The sequence below is a fragment of the Anas acuta genome, chromosome 15 (genome assembly GCF_963932015.1).
Source record: "Anas acuta chromosome 15, bAnaAcu1.1, whole genome shotgun sequence".
NCBI lineage: Eukaryota > Metazoa > Chordata > Aves > Anseriformes > Anatidae > Anas > Anas acuta.
Window position 1 is genome coordinate 15,839,013 of NC_088993.1, and position 11,649 is coordinate 15,850,661.

At 64.0% G+C, this 11,649-nt stretch overlaps 2 protein-coding genes across 4 annotated transcripts in view; one reads left to right on the plus strand and one right to left on the minus strand.

The window, feature by feature from the left end:
* Positions 1–6,376, plus strand: part of SLC5A10 (solute carrier family 5 member 10) — a 34,219-nt gene extending 27,843 nt beyond the window's left edge. Inside the window, exons 10-15 of the mRNA XM_068699259.1 lie at positions 1,353–1,460; positions 1,670–1,820; positions 4,808–4,976; positions 5,343–5,558; positions 5,701–5,782; positions 5,898–6,376. Of these exons, the coding sequence (XP_068555360.1) occupies positions 1,353–1,460; positions 1,670–1,820; positions 4,808–4,976; positions 5,343–5,558; positions 5,701–5,782; positions 5,898–6,022 (851 nt within the window). The 3' untranslated portion in view covers positions 6,023–6,376. The remainder of the gene's footprint in view (positions 1–1,352; positions 1,461–1,669; positions 1,821–4,807; positions 4,977–5,342; positions 5,559–5,700; positions 5,783–5,897) is intronic.
* GRAP (GRB2 related adaptor protein) lies at positions 6,326–11,508 on the minus strand. Of its 3 annotated transcripts, none has more exons than XM_068699261.1 (5): positions 11,065–11,508; positions 9,971–10,068; positions 8,752–8,874; positions 7,595–7,763; positions 6,326–7,109 (listed from the first exon to the last, which is right to left on the minus strand). In XM_068699261.1, the coding sequence occupies exons 1-5, from the start codon at positions 11,140–11,142 to the stop codon at positions 6,924–6,926; spliced, it is 654 nt and encodes a 217-aa protein (XP_068555362.1). In that variant the 5' UTR covers positions 11,143–11,508; the 3' UTR covers positions 6,326–6,923. The 3 variants fall into 3 exon arrangements, with proteins under 3 accessions (XP_068555362.1, XP_068555361.1, XP_068555363.1); XM_068699260.1 differs by lacking the exon at positions 11,065–11,508 and adding an exon at positions 10,294–10,427; XM_068699262.1 differs by lacking the exon at positions 11,065–11,508 and adding an exon at positions 10,182–10,205.
* Positions 11,509–11,649: the final 141 nt, after the last annotated feature.

An 11,649-nucleotide genomic window follows, 5' to 3' on the forward strand; every position in this document is an offset into this window, starting at 1 on the left:
GATCCTGATTTACCCTGCTGTGGGTAAGGAGCCCTCAGCTCCTTCGGAACCCCCTGCAGGGACAGGGCGCTGCGGCCGAACAGGTCGGTCCCCACCGTCACCGTGTCCCTGTTCCCCAAGCCGGGCAGAGCCTTCCCCGTGCCCCAGCTCCCCCAGCCTGGCTCTGCCCCGCAGCTGGCACCGTGCTCCTCCCAGCTGTAGGGAAGCATTAATTACAAGCTCCTAATTAATTTCCCATCTCTAACAGAGGGCCTCATGATGCAGCAGGGTGCGACGCTGGGCTCTGCCAGGCTGGGCTCCGCTGCCCGCGCTGTCGGGGCTCACCGAGGGGTTTTGGCAGCAGCACCCAACCCCAACGGGTGTCTGCTCGGGGCTGCAGCACCCAGACGCTGCTTTGCCTTCGGGAGCAGCTTCCACCCGCAGCTCTGGCGGGATTTGCATGCAGCCGGGCGCAAAGGTGGTGTTTTGGCGAGGGGGGAAACCGAGGCACGGAGCGGTGACGGCAGCTTTACTCACAGCTGCTGGATGACAGGGGCCCGGCGCTGATCTAAGCCCTGGGAAAGGTGGAAAACCAGCTCGCAGCCTGCTCCTGCTGTGCCGGGGTGAGTCCGTGCCCTGCTCAGCGTTGCAGAGCTTGGGGGGGAAAAGCCCGGGTCCTGCTCCCTTTGTAGGGTTTGCAGCGCAGGCACCGCTGTGTGGTGCCCATGGGGTGTCCAAGGGTGTGAGTGCAGGAAAGGGGCACCCAAAGGAAAAGAGTGGGGAGAAACGGGGTGCACATATCCCCTTCTCCTTCCTATCACATCCCTCCTTCACATCCTCTCCTTCCTATGAACCCCGCAGCCAGGCTCGTGCTGGGGTTGCTCGTGCACGTCCCCGTGCTCCTCGGGGAGAGGAGGCTGACCCGAGAGCCAGCCGGGACATTAATATTTATGCCCGACGTTCATTTCCATCCATTTCAATATTTTATGAGCCTAACAATAAAAAAAAAGGCCTCAACACCCACTGAGGCACAGAAGTAATTGGGCGTTGACGGCCCTGGCGCGGTGCCGAGAGCGTTGCGGGGAGCTGTGGGTGCTGCCCAGGCGGAGGTAATTGCCCCAACGGTGCACAAACCCGCCTGCCCTGTGCTCCTCCAGCCACAGCCGAGGATCCCAGCGGGGTTTTGGGGCCACCCTGGGGTGCCTGTTGTGGGATTCGATGCGGGCAGGGCTCTGCGTGGTGAGATCCAGCCTGGGCACTGTGCTCGGGGCTGGGATGGGCGCAGGAGGAGAGGGAGGTTGGGGGGTGCTGGAGGTGCTGGCTTGCTCTGGGAGCTTCACCCGCCTCCATCCTCACCTTTTTCTGTCCCTCAGATGCCGTGGCCTGCGTGGACCCCGAGGAATGCACCCGTGTGTGTGGGGCCGCCGTGGGCTGCTCCAACATCGCCTACCCCAAGCTGGTGGTGGAGCTGATGCCCAGCGGTAGGTCGTGACCTCGTTCCCAAGGGTTTTTGCCCACGCAGCCCCCTTTCCAGTGACCCCAACAGCAAAGCCAGGGGACGGGGGTGGTCCCGGTGCCACGGGGTGGAGCTGGGCATCCCCAAACCCCATCTGTGGATGCGCAGAGGGGGTGGTTGGGGCCATCCATCCTGCTGTCCCCAGCCACAGGCTGATGTTCCCTCCTTCCACAGGGCTACGGGGTCTGATGATCGCGGTGATGATGGCTGCGCTCATGTCCTCCCTCACCTCCATATTCAACAGCAGCAGCACCCTCTTCACCATGGACATCTGGAGGAGGCTGAGGCCGGGGGCCGGCGAGAAGGAGCTGCTCTTGGTGGGCAGGTAGGGACCCAGGGTTTCGGGGACACCAAGGGTTTTGGGGACACCCAGGCTTTCGGGGAGACCGGCAGGGCCAGTCCAGCCCTCTGTGATCTGCCTTTTTGTCTGGGAGGCTGCGCTCAGCCCGGCTGCGAGGCGCTGTGGTGGCGGAAGGAAAACAAAACCCTCGCATTATTTTACGGATGGAAGCGCTGGAGACGCAGATGGGGCTCAGGGAGCGTTTGGAAGGGCTGGGTTGTGCCCTCAAAATGAGCTCGGAGGGGCCAGGCTCAGCCACTGCCCCACGTCACCGGGTGGCCCTGGGTGGCACAAGCCTGGGGTGCCCCTGGGGGGTGTCGGGTCCTGGCCCCCAGCCCGGTGCCGGGGGGTGCCCGGGGCCGTGCAGCCGCCCGCGGTGCCGTGCTCGGGGCAGCACACTCAGCGCCGGGGCATGCCCAGCACGGGGCCTGCTGAGCAGGAGGCAATGACAAGGAGGAAATCTGGGTCAGGGCTTCGGCTGGGCTGGGGCTTTGGGGAGGGTTTGCCGGCCCTGATTGTGTGGTGATGCGAGGCAGGAGGCTGTGGGAGGGTGATTTTTGGCACCCCCCCACCCCAACATCTCTGGGGGTGGGGAGGTGTCAAGCCACCTGCAGCGGCACGGCTGCCTGAGTGGGTGCAGGAACTGGTGGTTGTGCCCATAAAGGTGGGTAAAATAACCATAAAGGTGGGGGCTTTGGGGATGTCTGCAACAGCCTTCGCCCACCCTGGGCAGGAGCCAAGGGTTCTCCCAGGATTGCTCCAAATTTCTCCAGCCATTTTCCCAGGTTAATTCCCTGCAGTTCGGAACAGCACTGGGACAGGCACGTCTATAAACACTGCCCGTACTTCCACAGGAGCCTGGAAATAATTTCACAGGTGCTCAAGAAACAGCTGAGCACTGGCTGTGGATACAGCAAACGAGAAATCTTCCGGGGAGGAAAAAATGCTGCTTGAGCTCCAAGGGCCAGCGCGGGGACACAAGGCTTGGGGTGGTTCCCGAGCAGCCCCGGTCCAACCCCTCAGCATCCTCATGCCGGGCATGTCCTGTCCAGCTCCACGCAGAAGAAAAAGGGATTTGCTCATCCTCTGCTTGCTCAGCAGTGAGGCGAGGCCGGGGAAACAATGCCCCGCGTCCTGCGAGCCGAGGGGCGGCCGCCCAGCACCACGCCGGGGCCGCTGCCTGCGCCGTGATTCATCGCGGGCGTTCGGCTCTTTCACAACGGGTTTGCCATAATCACGGCACCCATGGGTGCCCTGTCGCCTCCCCGGGGAAGAGCTGCCCCTGTTCAGGGCTGATCTTGAGCTCGAAGGGGATTTGCTCAGCCGGGGAAGGCTCCGGTGCAGGAGCGATGGCTGGGAGCAGGGTGCCCGTGGTGTTCCCAGCAGGGTTGGGAGCTCTGAGCCATCCCTCCCCTGCGGTGTGGCCTGAGGGGCTGGGAGGGCTCCCTGCTCCCTGGATCTGGGGATTTTTGCTCACACACAGCAGTGTCACCCAGCTGGAAATCCCCACTCACGTTTTCTGCTCGCTCTGGGGCCGGGAGATGGCACGGTGGCGAGGATGGAGACGAGGCAGGGGGAGGTGGGATGGAGAAACCCTCCCTGCAACAAGGGCACCCTGCTGTGGGCCAGCCCCCGAGCTCCCACACCTGCATCTTTCCCATGACCTCCCAGCATCATCTGTGGGTTAGAGAAACCCCAAACACGGGGTTTTTCTTCCACCCCGTGGGTCAGGGAGAGTGTTTTGCACTCGGGTTGCTTCCTCTTTCCGGAGAGGCAGATGGGCGGTAGCAGAGAGCGGCTGTGTCTAGAGAGATGCATTCGTTGCTTTCTTTTTCTTTCTTTGTATTTTTATTTTTGAACACTTCTGCTTTTTGAGCCGAGCAGATGGAGCTTTAGGTAATGCTGTGAAGCTCTGCACCGTAAACAAGCGGGGCTGAGCTATAAATACAGCGGCACCGAGCTGTGCCACGGAGCTGCTCTCCAGCCTGCTCCGGGTACCGAGGGCTCGGCGCAGCTCCTGGCTCCCCCTGTCCTTTGCTGAGCTGCCTGAGCCGTGCATGGTTGGTTTTGGGGCTTTTTCCCGCTCAGACCAGGCCCAAAAATCTGGGGTTTGGCCAATGCCTCCGTGTTTCTGATTACAGCGAGGCAGCGGGGTGCAGCTGGGACCGGGGCAAGGATGGGGACGCTTGGGGACACCTCAGCTTTGCCTGGGTGTGGAGGTGATGAGAGCATCACCTGCAGAGCCCAAATCTGGCCAAAGCACCCACGGCTGGGGGCTTTTCAGAGCAAAAATGCCCTTTGCTTGGTGTTTCCCCACGGGGGGTGCAAATTATCAACCCCCCAGGCTTGGGGCGAGGGGCGTTGGGAGCAGTCACCTGCCCGGTGCTGCGGGATGGAGCCGGCACTGGGGCAATTACTGCGGCGCCTCGTGCAACTTTCATGAGCTTGGGGACTGCAGGATTAAGGCTCTGCGTTCCCGGTGACATTTCCAGAAGTGCCTGCGGGATGTGCAAGGCTCCATCCGGAGCCCCAAGGGGCGAGCTGGCCCCGTGGCTGGGGTCGTCCCCAGCGGGACCGTGCCCAAATGGTGGCACCCTGCCCTTGTCCTCCCCCCTCCGGGGAAGGCTGCGGCACCCAGCTCCTCCTGCAGCCGGTGGGCAGGGAGGGAAGGAGTCGGGGAGGGCTCCAGGAGCACGGCAGTGACATGAAACAGCCTCAGCCCCGGGCACGTCTGACCTGAGCGCAGACAAAGCCTCGCAGCGTCTGGCAGCCGCGTTCTCGCCGCGACGGGTGAGAAACCACACGGGGCAGGAGCATCCTGGGCATCCTCCCGCTGCCCTCGGGGGGGGGTAAAACCTGCCCGCATCCCCCAGCCAGCTCTTCTGCACCACCCTCTGCTGCGGGGCACCCCGGGGGAGATATCCCATTGGGGTGTCCGGTGGTGGCACGGGTGTCACCGCTGTCCCTCGCAGGGTGGTGACGGTGCTGCTGGTGGTCCTCAGCGTGGTCTGGCTCCCCATCCTGCAGAGCTCCAGCGGCGGCCAGCTCTACGTCTACATCCAGGCTGTCACCAGCTCCCTGGCTCCTCCCGTCACCGCCGTGTTCGTCCTGGCCGTCTTCTGGCCCCGCGCTAACGAGCAGGTTGGGGACAACCCAGGGACGGGGGGGGGTGACGTGGGGAAACGCCTCCCTGCCCGGGAACTGGGGAGGTGGTGCTGGAGGGGGGGGAGAGGAACATGCAAAAGCCCCGAGGTGACGTTTCTGGGGGCTGTGGTGAGGAGGAGGAGGAGGAGGAGGAAGAAGAAGGTGCTGCCATGCATGGCCACCCATGGCAGGGGACATCCCTACAGAGTGGGCGCAGCTTCGGGTCAGGGTTCAGCTGGCTGGTGTGCATGGGGTCGCCCTTTTCAACGTCTGTCCCATGGGGTCATCCCCACCAGGGTTTTTGTCCCCTGCTGGGGTTGATTGTCCCCCTCCTGCTGTCCCCCTGTGACCTTCACTTTGCAGGGAGCTTTCTGGGGCTTGATGGCGGGGCTGGCGCTGGGGCTGGCCAGGATGGGGCTGGAGCTGGCGTACCCCACACCCCGCTGCGGGGTCCCCGACCCCCGGCCCTGGCTGCTGGCCGACCTGCACTACCTGCACTTCGCCGTGCTGCTGTGTGCTGCCACCGGAGCCGTCGTGGTGGGGGGCAGCCTGCTGACCCCCCCTCCGCCCCCAAACAGGGTGAGCAGCGCACGCGGGCACCCAGGACCCCTTCACCCCAAACCCCCTTTGGCTGGAGACACCGGTGGCACCTGGGGCTGTGCCCTGAGCTCGTTTGGGGGGGTCCTGGGGGTTTTTCTCACCAAATTTCACCCGGTTCCAGCTGCGGGATCTCACCTGGTGGAGCCTGCCGTGGAAGCCCCCCCAGCCCTCTGTGGGTGGCACACCCCAGGGACCCCGGGATGGTGAGTGTGCCCTCGGGGGTATCCCACACGGGTGGCATCCCCGGTGCCCCCACGGCGCCGTGCCTCAGTTTCCCCGTGGTCCCCTGTCCCCACGCTCCCCGTCTCTCCGTGCCAGGCCCCTGCTCAGCCACCCCAGCCCTGAGGGACACCACGGAGCCCCCCGTCTGGGCCCGGGTCTGCAACGTCAACGCCGTTGTCCTGATGTGCATCAATATTTTCTGCTACGCCTATTTCGCCTAGTAGCCCCCCAGGAGGGAGGGGAATGGGGGGAGAAAAGGGGATTTGGGTGATTTTTTTTGTCAGGCGTGGGATGTGGGAAGTTTAAATCCACTGGTGCCACGAGCTGGGTGTTCTCAGCACCGTGTGTCCCAGGGGACCGCGAGGTTTGGGGGCAGGAGAGTGGGGGGCTGCCGTGCATGGGGGCAGAGAGCCCCCGGGGTGAGGCTTTGGGGTGGGCAAATGGGCAGAAAAAAAGAAAAAAAGAGCAGGCGAAGCGCAAAATCCACGAAGCAGCAGCCGCGAGAAGGAGGCCGCACAGGAGGGTTTCATCCAAACACACTTTACTAGCTCTAAATAAAATATTAAAAAGCCACACTTTGCAGCTACAAACGGCACCAGCAGGACTGAATTCCTCCGGGGCAGCCAGTCCTGGCACCCTGCACAGCGTTACCCAGCCTGGCCACATCCCGGGCATTTTCCAGCTGCCTGCAGCTCTCCGGGGAGCAGGGGCTTCGAAAGGTCCTGGCGAGGAGCTGCCAAACACCACGGCCCCAGCAAGAAACCAGCCCGGGCTGGGCCTGCCGTGGTGTTTCCCATTTATTGGGCACGGGACCGCGGTGGTGGAGGCTGCGAGCTGGGCTCCTGCTGCTCCCCTCAGCAGCTCCGGAGAAGTTTTCACGCCTTTTTCATTTCAAAATGATTTTTTTTTGGCCCTACGCTTCCTCCCGCCGGGTTATTTTTCGGCACCGGGAGCTGGGCAGCCTCGGGGTGGAAGCTTGGCCAGCCTGGCCTCCACCCCGGCACGGCCTCCGTGGGAGGACCCTCGCCGGGATCTGCAGTCCACGCGGCACGGGGACGGTGTGGGGACAACGTGGGGACGTGGGGGCCACGTGCACGGTGCAGAGCGGGGCTTTTGGGCAGCTCACTTGCGCAGGGGGTGGACGTAGTTGCGGGGGAAGAGGCCGACGCGCCCGTAAATCTTCCCCTGCCACCAGTTGGGGTCGGGGCAGTCCAGCACCTCGATGATGTCCCCGCGGTAGAAGGGCAGCTGGGAGCTGTCGTGGGCTGAGAAGTCGAACTGGGCTTGCACGAATTTGGGTCTCCTCACCTGGAGGGAAGGAAGTCAAATGCAGGTGAGTGGTGGGGACGGGAGGCCCCCGACTGCCGGCAGCTCCCCTGGCCCCAAAGTGGGGGGGACACCGTGGCACTGTGCAGTGAGGACTGGATTACGAGGGGGCTTGGGCACCTGCTTTGAAGATTAGGGTTGGGAACAGAGCAAATCCTGCCATGGGGAGAGGCAGGGAGACCCGGGGTGCAGAGGAGGACCCCAGGGTGCAGGGGAGGACCCCGGGGTGCAGTGCCCCTGTTCCCGCTGCCAGCAGAGCCCCCTGGGCACCCTGCCCCTTGGAGGCACCCATCTCTCCCCTAACCCAGCTCCCAGCACCCCGTTTCACCTCCACAATCACAGCCCCAGGGCACGGCTTTGAGGGTACCGGGCTCTCCTGGGTGTCACCTCCATCCTGAGGGACTGTCCGCTGCCCCCTGCCCTGCTCCACGCCACCCCTCTCGGCCCCACAGCCCCCCCAGTGGCACCTCTGGGCTCTGGTCGTCGTCCCGCAGGAAGATCTGCTGCTTCTTGGCGATGGTGGTGGTCCTGTAGAAGTCCACCAGCTCGTTGAGGGAGTTGAACTTCTCCTCCCAGAGGAAATACTTGCCGTTGCGCTCCCGGAGCACCTTGAAATGCTGGACGTGCTGCCCGTAGCTGCGGATGGAGCACGGATGTGACCCCGGGCACCCAAACCCCTTCCAGCATCGCCTGCAGAGCCCAGGGGCTGCTTGGGGGGGGCCTGCTACCCCCATCCTGTCCTGGCTGGGGGTGGCGGTGGTATTTGGGGCCTGAACACCCACAGGGGACAGGTAGGATAGTGGGGTGGCTATAGGTTTGGATGCTGGTGAGCCTTGAGAGACCCCAAGTCGCAGGAGGATGGAGCAGGCTGGGTTTTCCCCTGTTGTCCCCATGTGCTGGCACCTCCTCGGGGTGTCCCCGGGGGTGGCAGCTTGGGGTCCCTGTGCTGTGGGGCTGGCACGGGGCTGCTGCATGTCCCCACTGCTGCCAGTGCCCCGGGCAGGGGCAGGGACTGGGCCACGCTGGTGACGCAGGGCAGAGCGCGGCTCCCTTTCATTATGGGCAAGAACCTCCTTAAATGCTTAATTAGAGATTAGCAGCGTGAGAAAGTGCCTGGCTGGCCTGGGGCCGGCTCCTGCACCCTGGCCCTGGGCAGGGAAGGGGCAGCAATAGGGCGAGAGCCCCCGGGGCAGGCTCTGCCTGTTGGCACACCTCCTTGCAGCCCTGGTTGCTGATGCCAAAAATCCTCGGCCCCGCGGCACCGGGATGCTGGGGCACTGGATGTGTCCCCTGGGTGATGCTCTGGGCGAGTTGTTCGTGCAGGCTGTGCGCTCACAGCTTGGACCCAGCCCCGTAGCTACCTGCCTGGCTGTTTTGGGGGCACCCCAACCTGCAGACGGGGGTGAGGCAGCTCCGTGGCCCATCGCAGGAAACCACAGGGGACGGAGGCGGAGCGGCGGCGCTGCGGGTGGGAGGAAGGGGAGGAAGGGGAGGAAGGCCTGTGCTCAGCACCCTGCTGCCTAACGCATCCCCTTCTGCACCAGGGCAGCCTCCCACCTTCAGCTCCTGGTCCCCAAAATGGGGCTGGGGGCTCCCCACCCCCCTGCACCCCACGGGCACTCACTTGACGGAGACGGAGAACTCCCCCGGGGCGCTCTCGCTCTCGCGGATGAGGAAGGCGCCCAGGTATTTGCGCTTGAGGAGCAGCTCCTCCGCCAGGTGCCGGGAGATCCTGCCCGCGTACCACCTGTAAAAAGCACCCGGCTCAGCACCACCGACCCCATAAATGCCCCGGGGCCAAATCCCCACCCCGCAGGATGGGGGCACCGAGAGCTGCGTGCCCAGGGGAGCCCAAGTGGGAGCTCCACATCCCGTTCCTGGTCTCCCCGCAGGGCTGCACCCACCCGCTGAGGTTTTCCCCTTCCCTTTCACCACCCTGATGTGATCGGGGACCACGCTGCTTTGGCAGGGAGGACCCCAGGGTTCTGCAAGCACCACAGTGCCCTCGTGTCCTGCATCGGCCCTGCAAGGACACCGCTGCAGCCACCACATCCTGTCCCTGCTTCGTCCCCCGCTGTGCCATGGGCCCCCCTTTCCCCCTCCACAACTCACAGCCCGAGGTAGGAACAGCCCTGCGGGGTGTTCAGGGGGGATCTACAGAGCAGAAACCCCTACGTGCTGCGGGGTGAAGCCACCAAAACGAGCCGGAGGAGCAGGGGAGATGGGAGAGTCCCCCGGTTCCATCACCGCCGAGGCTGCCCCCGAATATTTGGGGGCAGCAGAGCCTCTGCTGTGTGTTAAAACCACCGGGGAGCTGACAGCCTTTGGGGTTTAGCACCAAGCATCACCCAGCCCCAGCCTGCAGGAGGCCAGGTCCCACCCAGCCCGGCTCGTTCCCCGAGCACCCAGCGCCCGCCCCGGGCTGCCCCCAGCCCACGCTCCTGCTCCCCAGCCGCAGCCCCGAGCAGATTTCGCTCCGGCATTTAAATGTGATTTACCAGGGGATAATGATACATAAAACACAGGTTAAAACAGGGATAAATTATGCCGGGCTTTAATAAGACGGTAATAGGATTGTGTCTAATGCAGTTGTAATCCCATAATACTTTGTTGTTCCCCGATTATCATTTATTTAGCGGGCAGCCCGGCGCGAGGACGAATTTCTGTGTGTCTGGGGTACGTGGGTGTGCCACCACCTTTGGTGGCGAGGGCAAAAGGATCGCCCAGCACTGCCACCCATCACTCTGTGGCTCAGTTTCCCCACGTGCGGGGCTACCCCGGCTTGTGGCCAAAATTTGGGCACCGTGACCCACGGCTGGGATCGGTGCTGGGGTGGTACTTACGGGTGGGGCTTGATCTTGATGTAGTTTTTGGGGACGAAGCCCTCGCAGCCGTACAGCTCAGCCTTGTACCAGTTCTGGTCATCTTCCATGTTGAGGATCTGGGGAGGGAGAGGAGCAGAGAGGCATCAGCCTGGCCAACATCCCCGATGCGGATCCTGGCCCCACCACGGGTCAGCTGTCCCGTGACACCCCCAAAATCCGGGGCTCTGACCAAGGCTCAGATATTTTGCCCAAGACACGGTGTGGGGTTTGGGGTTTGGCTCATCACTGGGCTGCCTGGCATCACCCCAAACCCCCGGCCAGGGAAAGGGGGTAAAACCCACCCCCAGAGCAGCCAGTCCCGTGTCCCCCGGGGGCGATGGCAGCGTGGGAGGACGCGTCCCGGTGCGAGGAGGAGGGCTGTGACACCCGTTTGAGCGCGACACCATTTTCCAGCCTCCCACGCAGGGGCCCGGGGCGGCTGCACAGCTGTGCAAACAGGATCCGAAACCCTACAGGGCTGCGGGGAAAACACGCCGGGGAGGCAGGGCCGGGGGATGCGTGCGGCAGCTTCGGGGCCCCGGGTGATGGCTGTGCCCTCGCTGTCCCCGGGGGCTGGTGCTGCTGCGTGGCCGGGGGTGCTGCAGGGTGCTGGGGGCCAGGAGCAGCCCCATGGAGAGGGGTCGGTGGCGTGGTGCAGGAATCCTTGTTCCCATAGTGGGGCTGCGGTGTCTGGGGGTGTTTTGAGGCTCCCCGAAGGTTTTTTGGGAGCTGAGCCCACCCCAAAGACAAGCACCTGAGTGTTTGGGGTCCTTGATGTTGCTGTGGGGCAGGGGAAAAATGTGTTTCAGCCCCAAAACAGAGCTCGGATGGCGTGCCAGTGATACCCCAATGGCCGGGGAGGCTGCGTGCCGCATCCCAGCCAGGACCTCTCTGGAGATGTCCCCGGTGGCACGGACGAGCAGTACCCTCCGCTGCTGGGGATGCTGCTCTGCACCCCAAAACCCCAAAGAACAGCTCCATCTCCCCATGTAAAGCCCCAAAGAGGCGACAAAGTACCGGCTTTACCCTACATACCCTCTCCTTCCCCCCCCCCAGCCACCAAACCCCGGTACCTTCAGCGTGTCCCCTTTCCGGAAGGGCAGCTCGTCCTTCTCCGTCGCCTGGAAGTTGTACAGGGCCACCGACTCCATCCCGCTGGCTGCCGTGGGGTGCAAACGGGGCCCCCCCGGGGCTGCGTGGGGCTCGCTGCCCCACGGCACGGGGCTGTGGGGCACGGGGCAGGCGCACGGCGCTGCCGGCGGGCAGGAAACCGCGCTGATGTCAGCGCCCCACCGGGGCGAAACGGCGAGCACCACGAGGGATGCTGCCTGCCCGCGGGCACGGCTGCCCAGATGTGCCACCCAGAGGTGCTGCCCAGATGTGGAGGGTCCTGCTCGGGCTGTTTATTGGCACCTGTGGGATTTTGGAAGGAAATCGGATGGCGACGGGCCGGGCGCGTGGGTCGAGGATGTGGGTGAAGCGTGTGAGAGCGGCTGGGGGAGGCTTTGATGTCTCGTAGGGGCTGAGCGCCCCGGGGCAGCCTGAGGAAGGTGGCTCGGTGGGAACGGTTCTGAGCAGACGTGGGGATGCAATCGCAGAGGGATGGGCAGAGGAGGAGACAAAGGGGGTGGATGCACACACCTGGTTTCTCTGGAAAT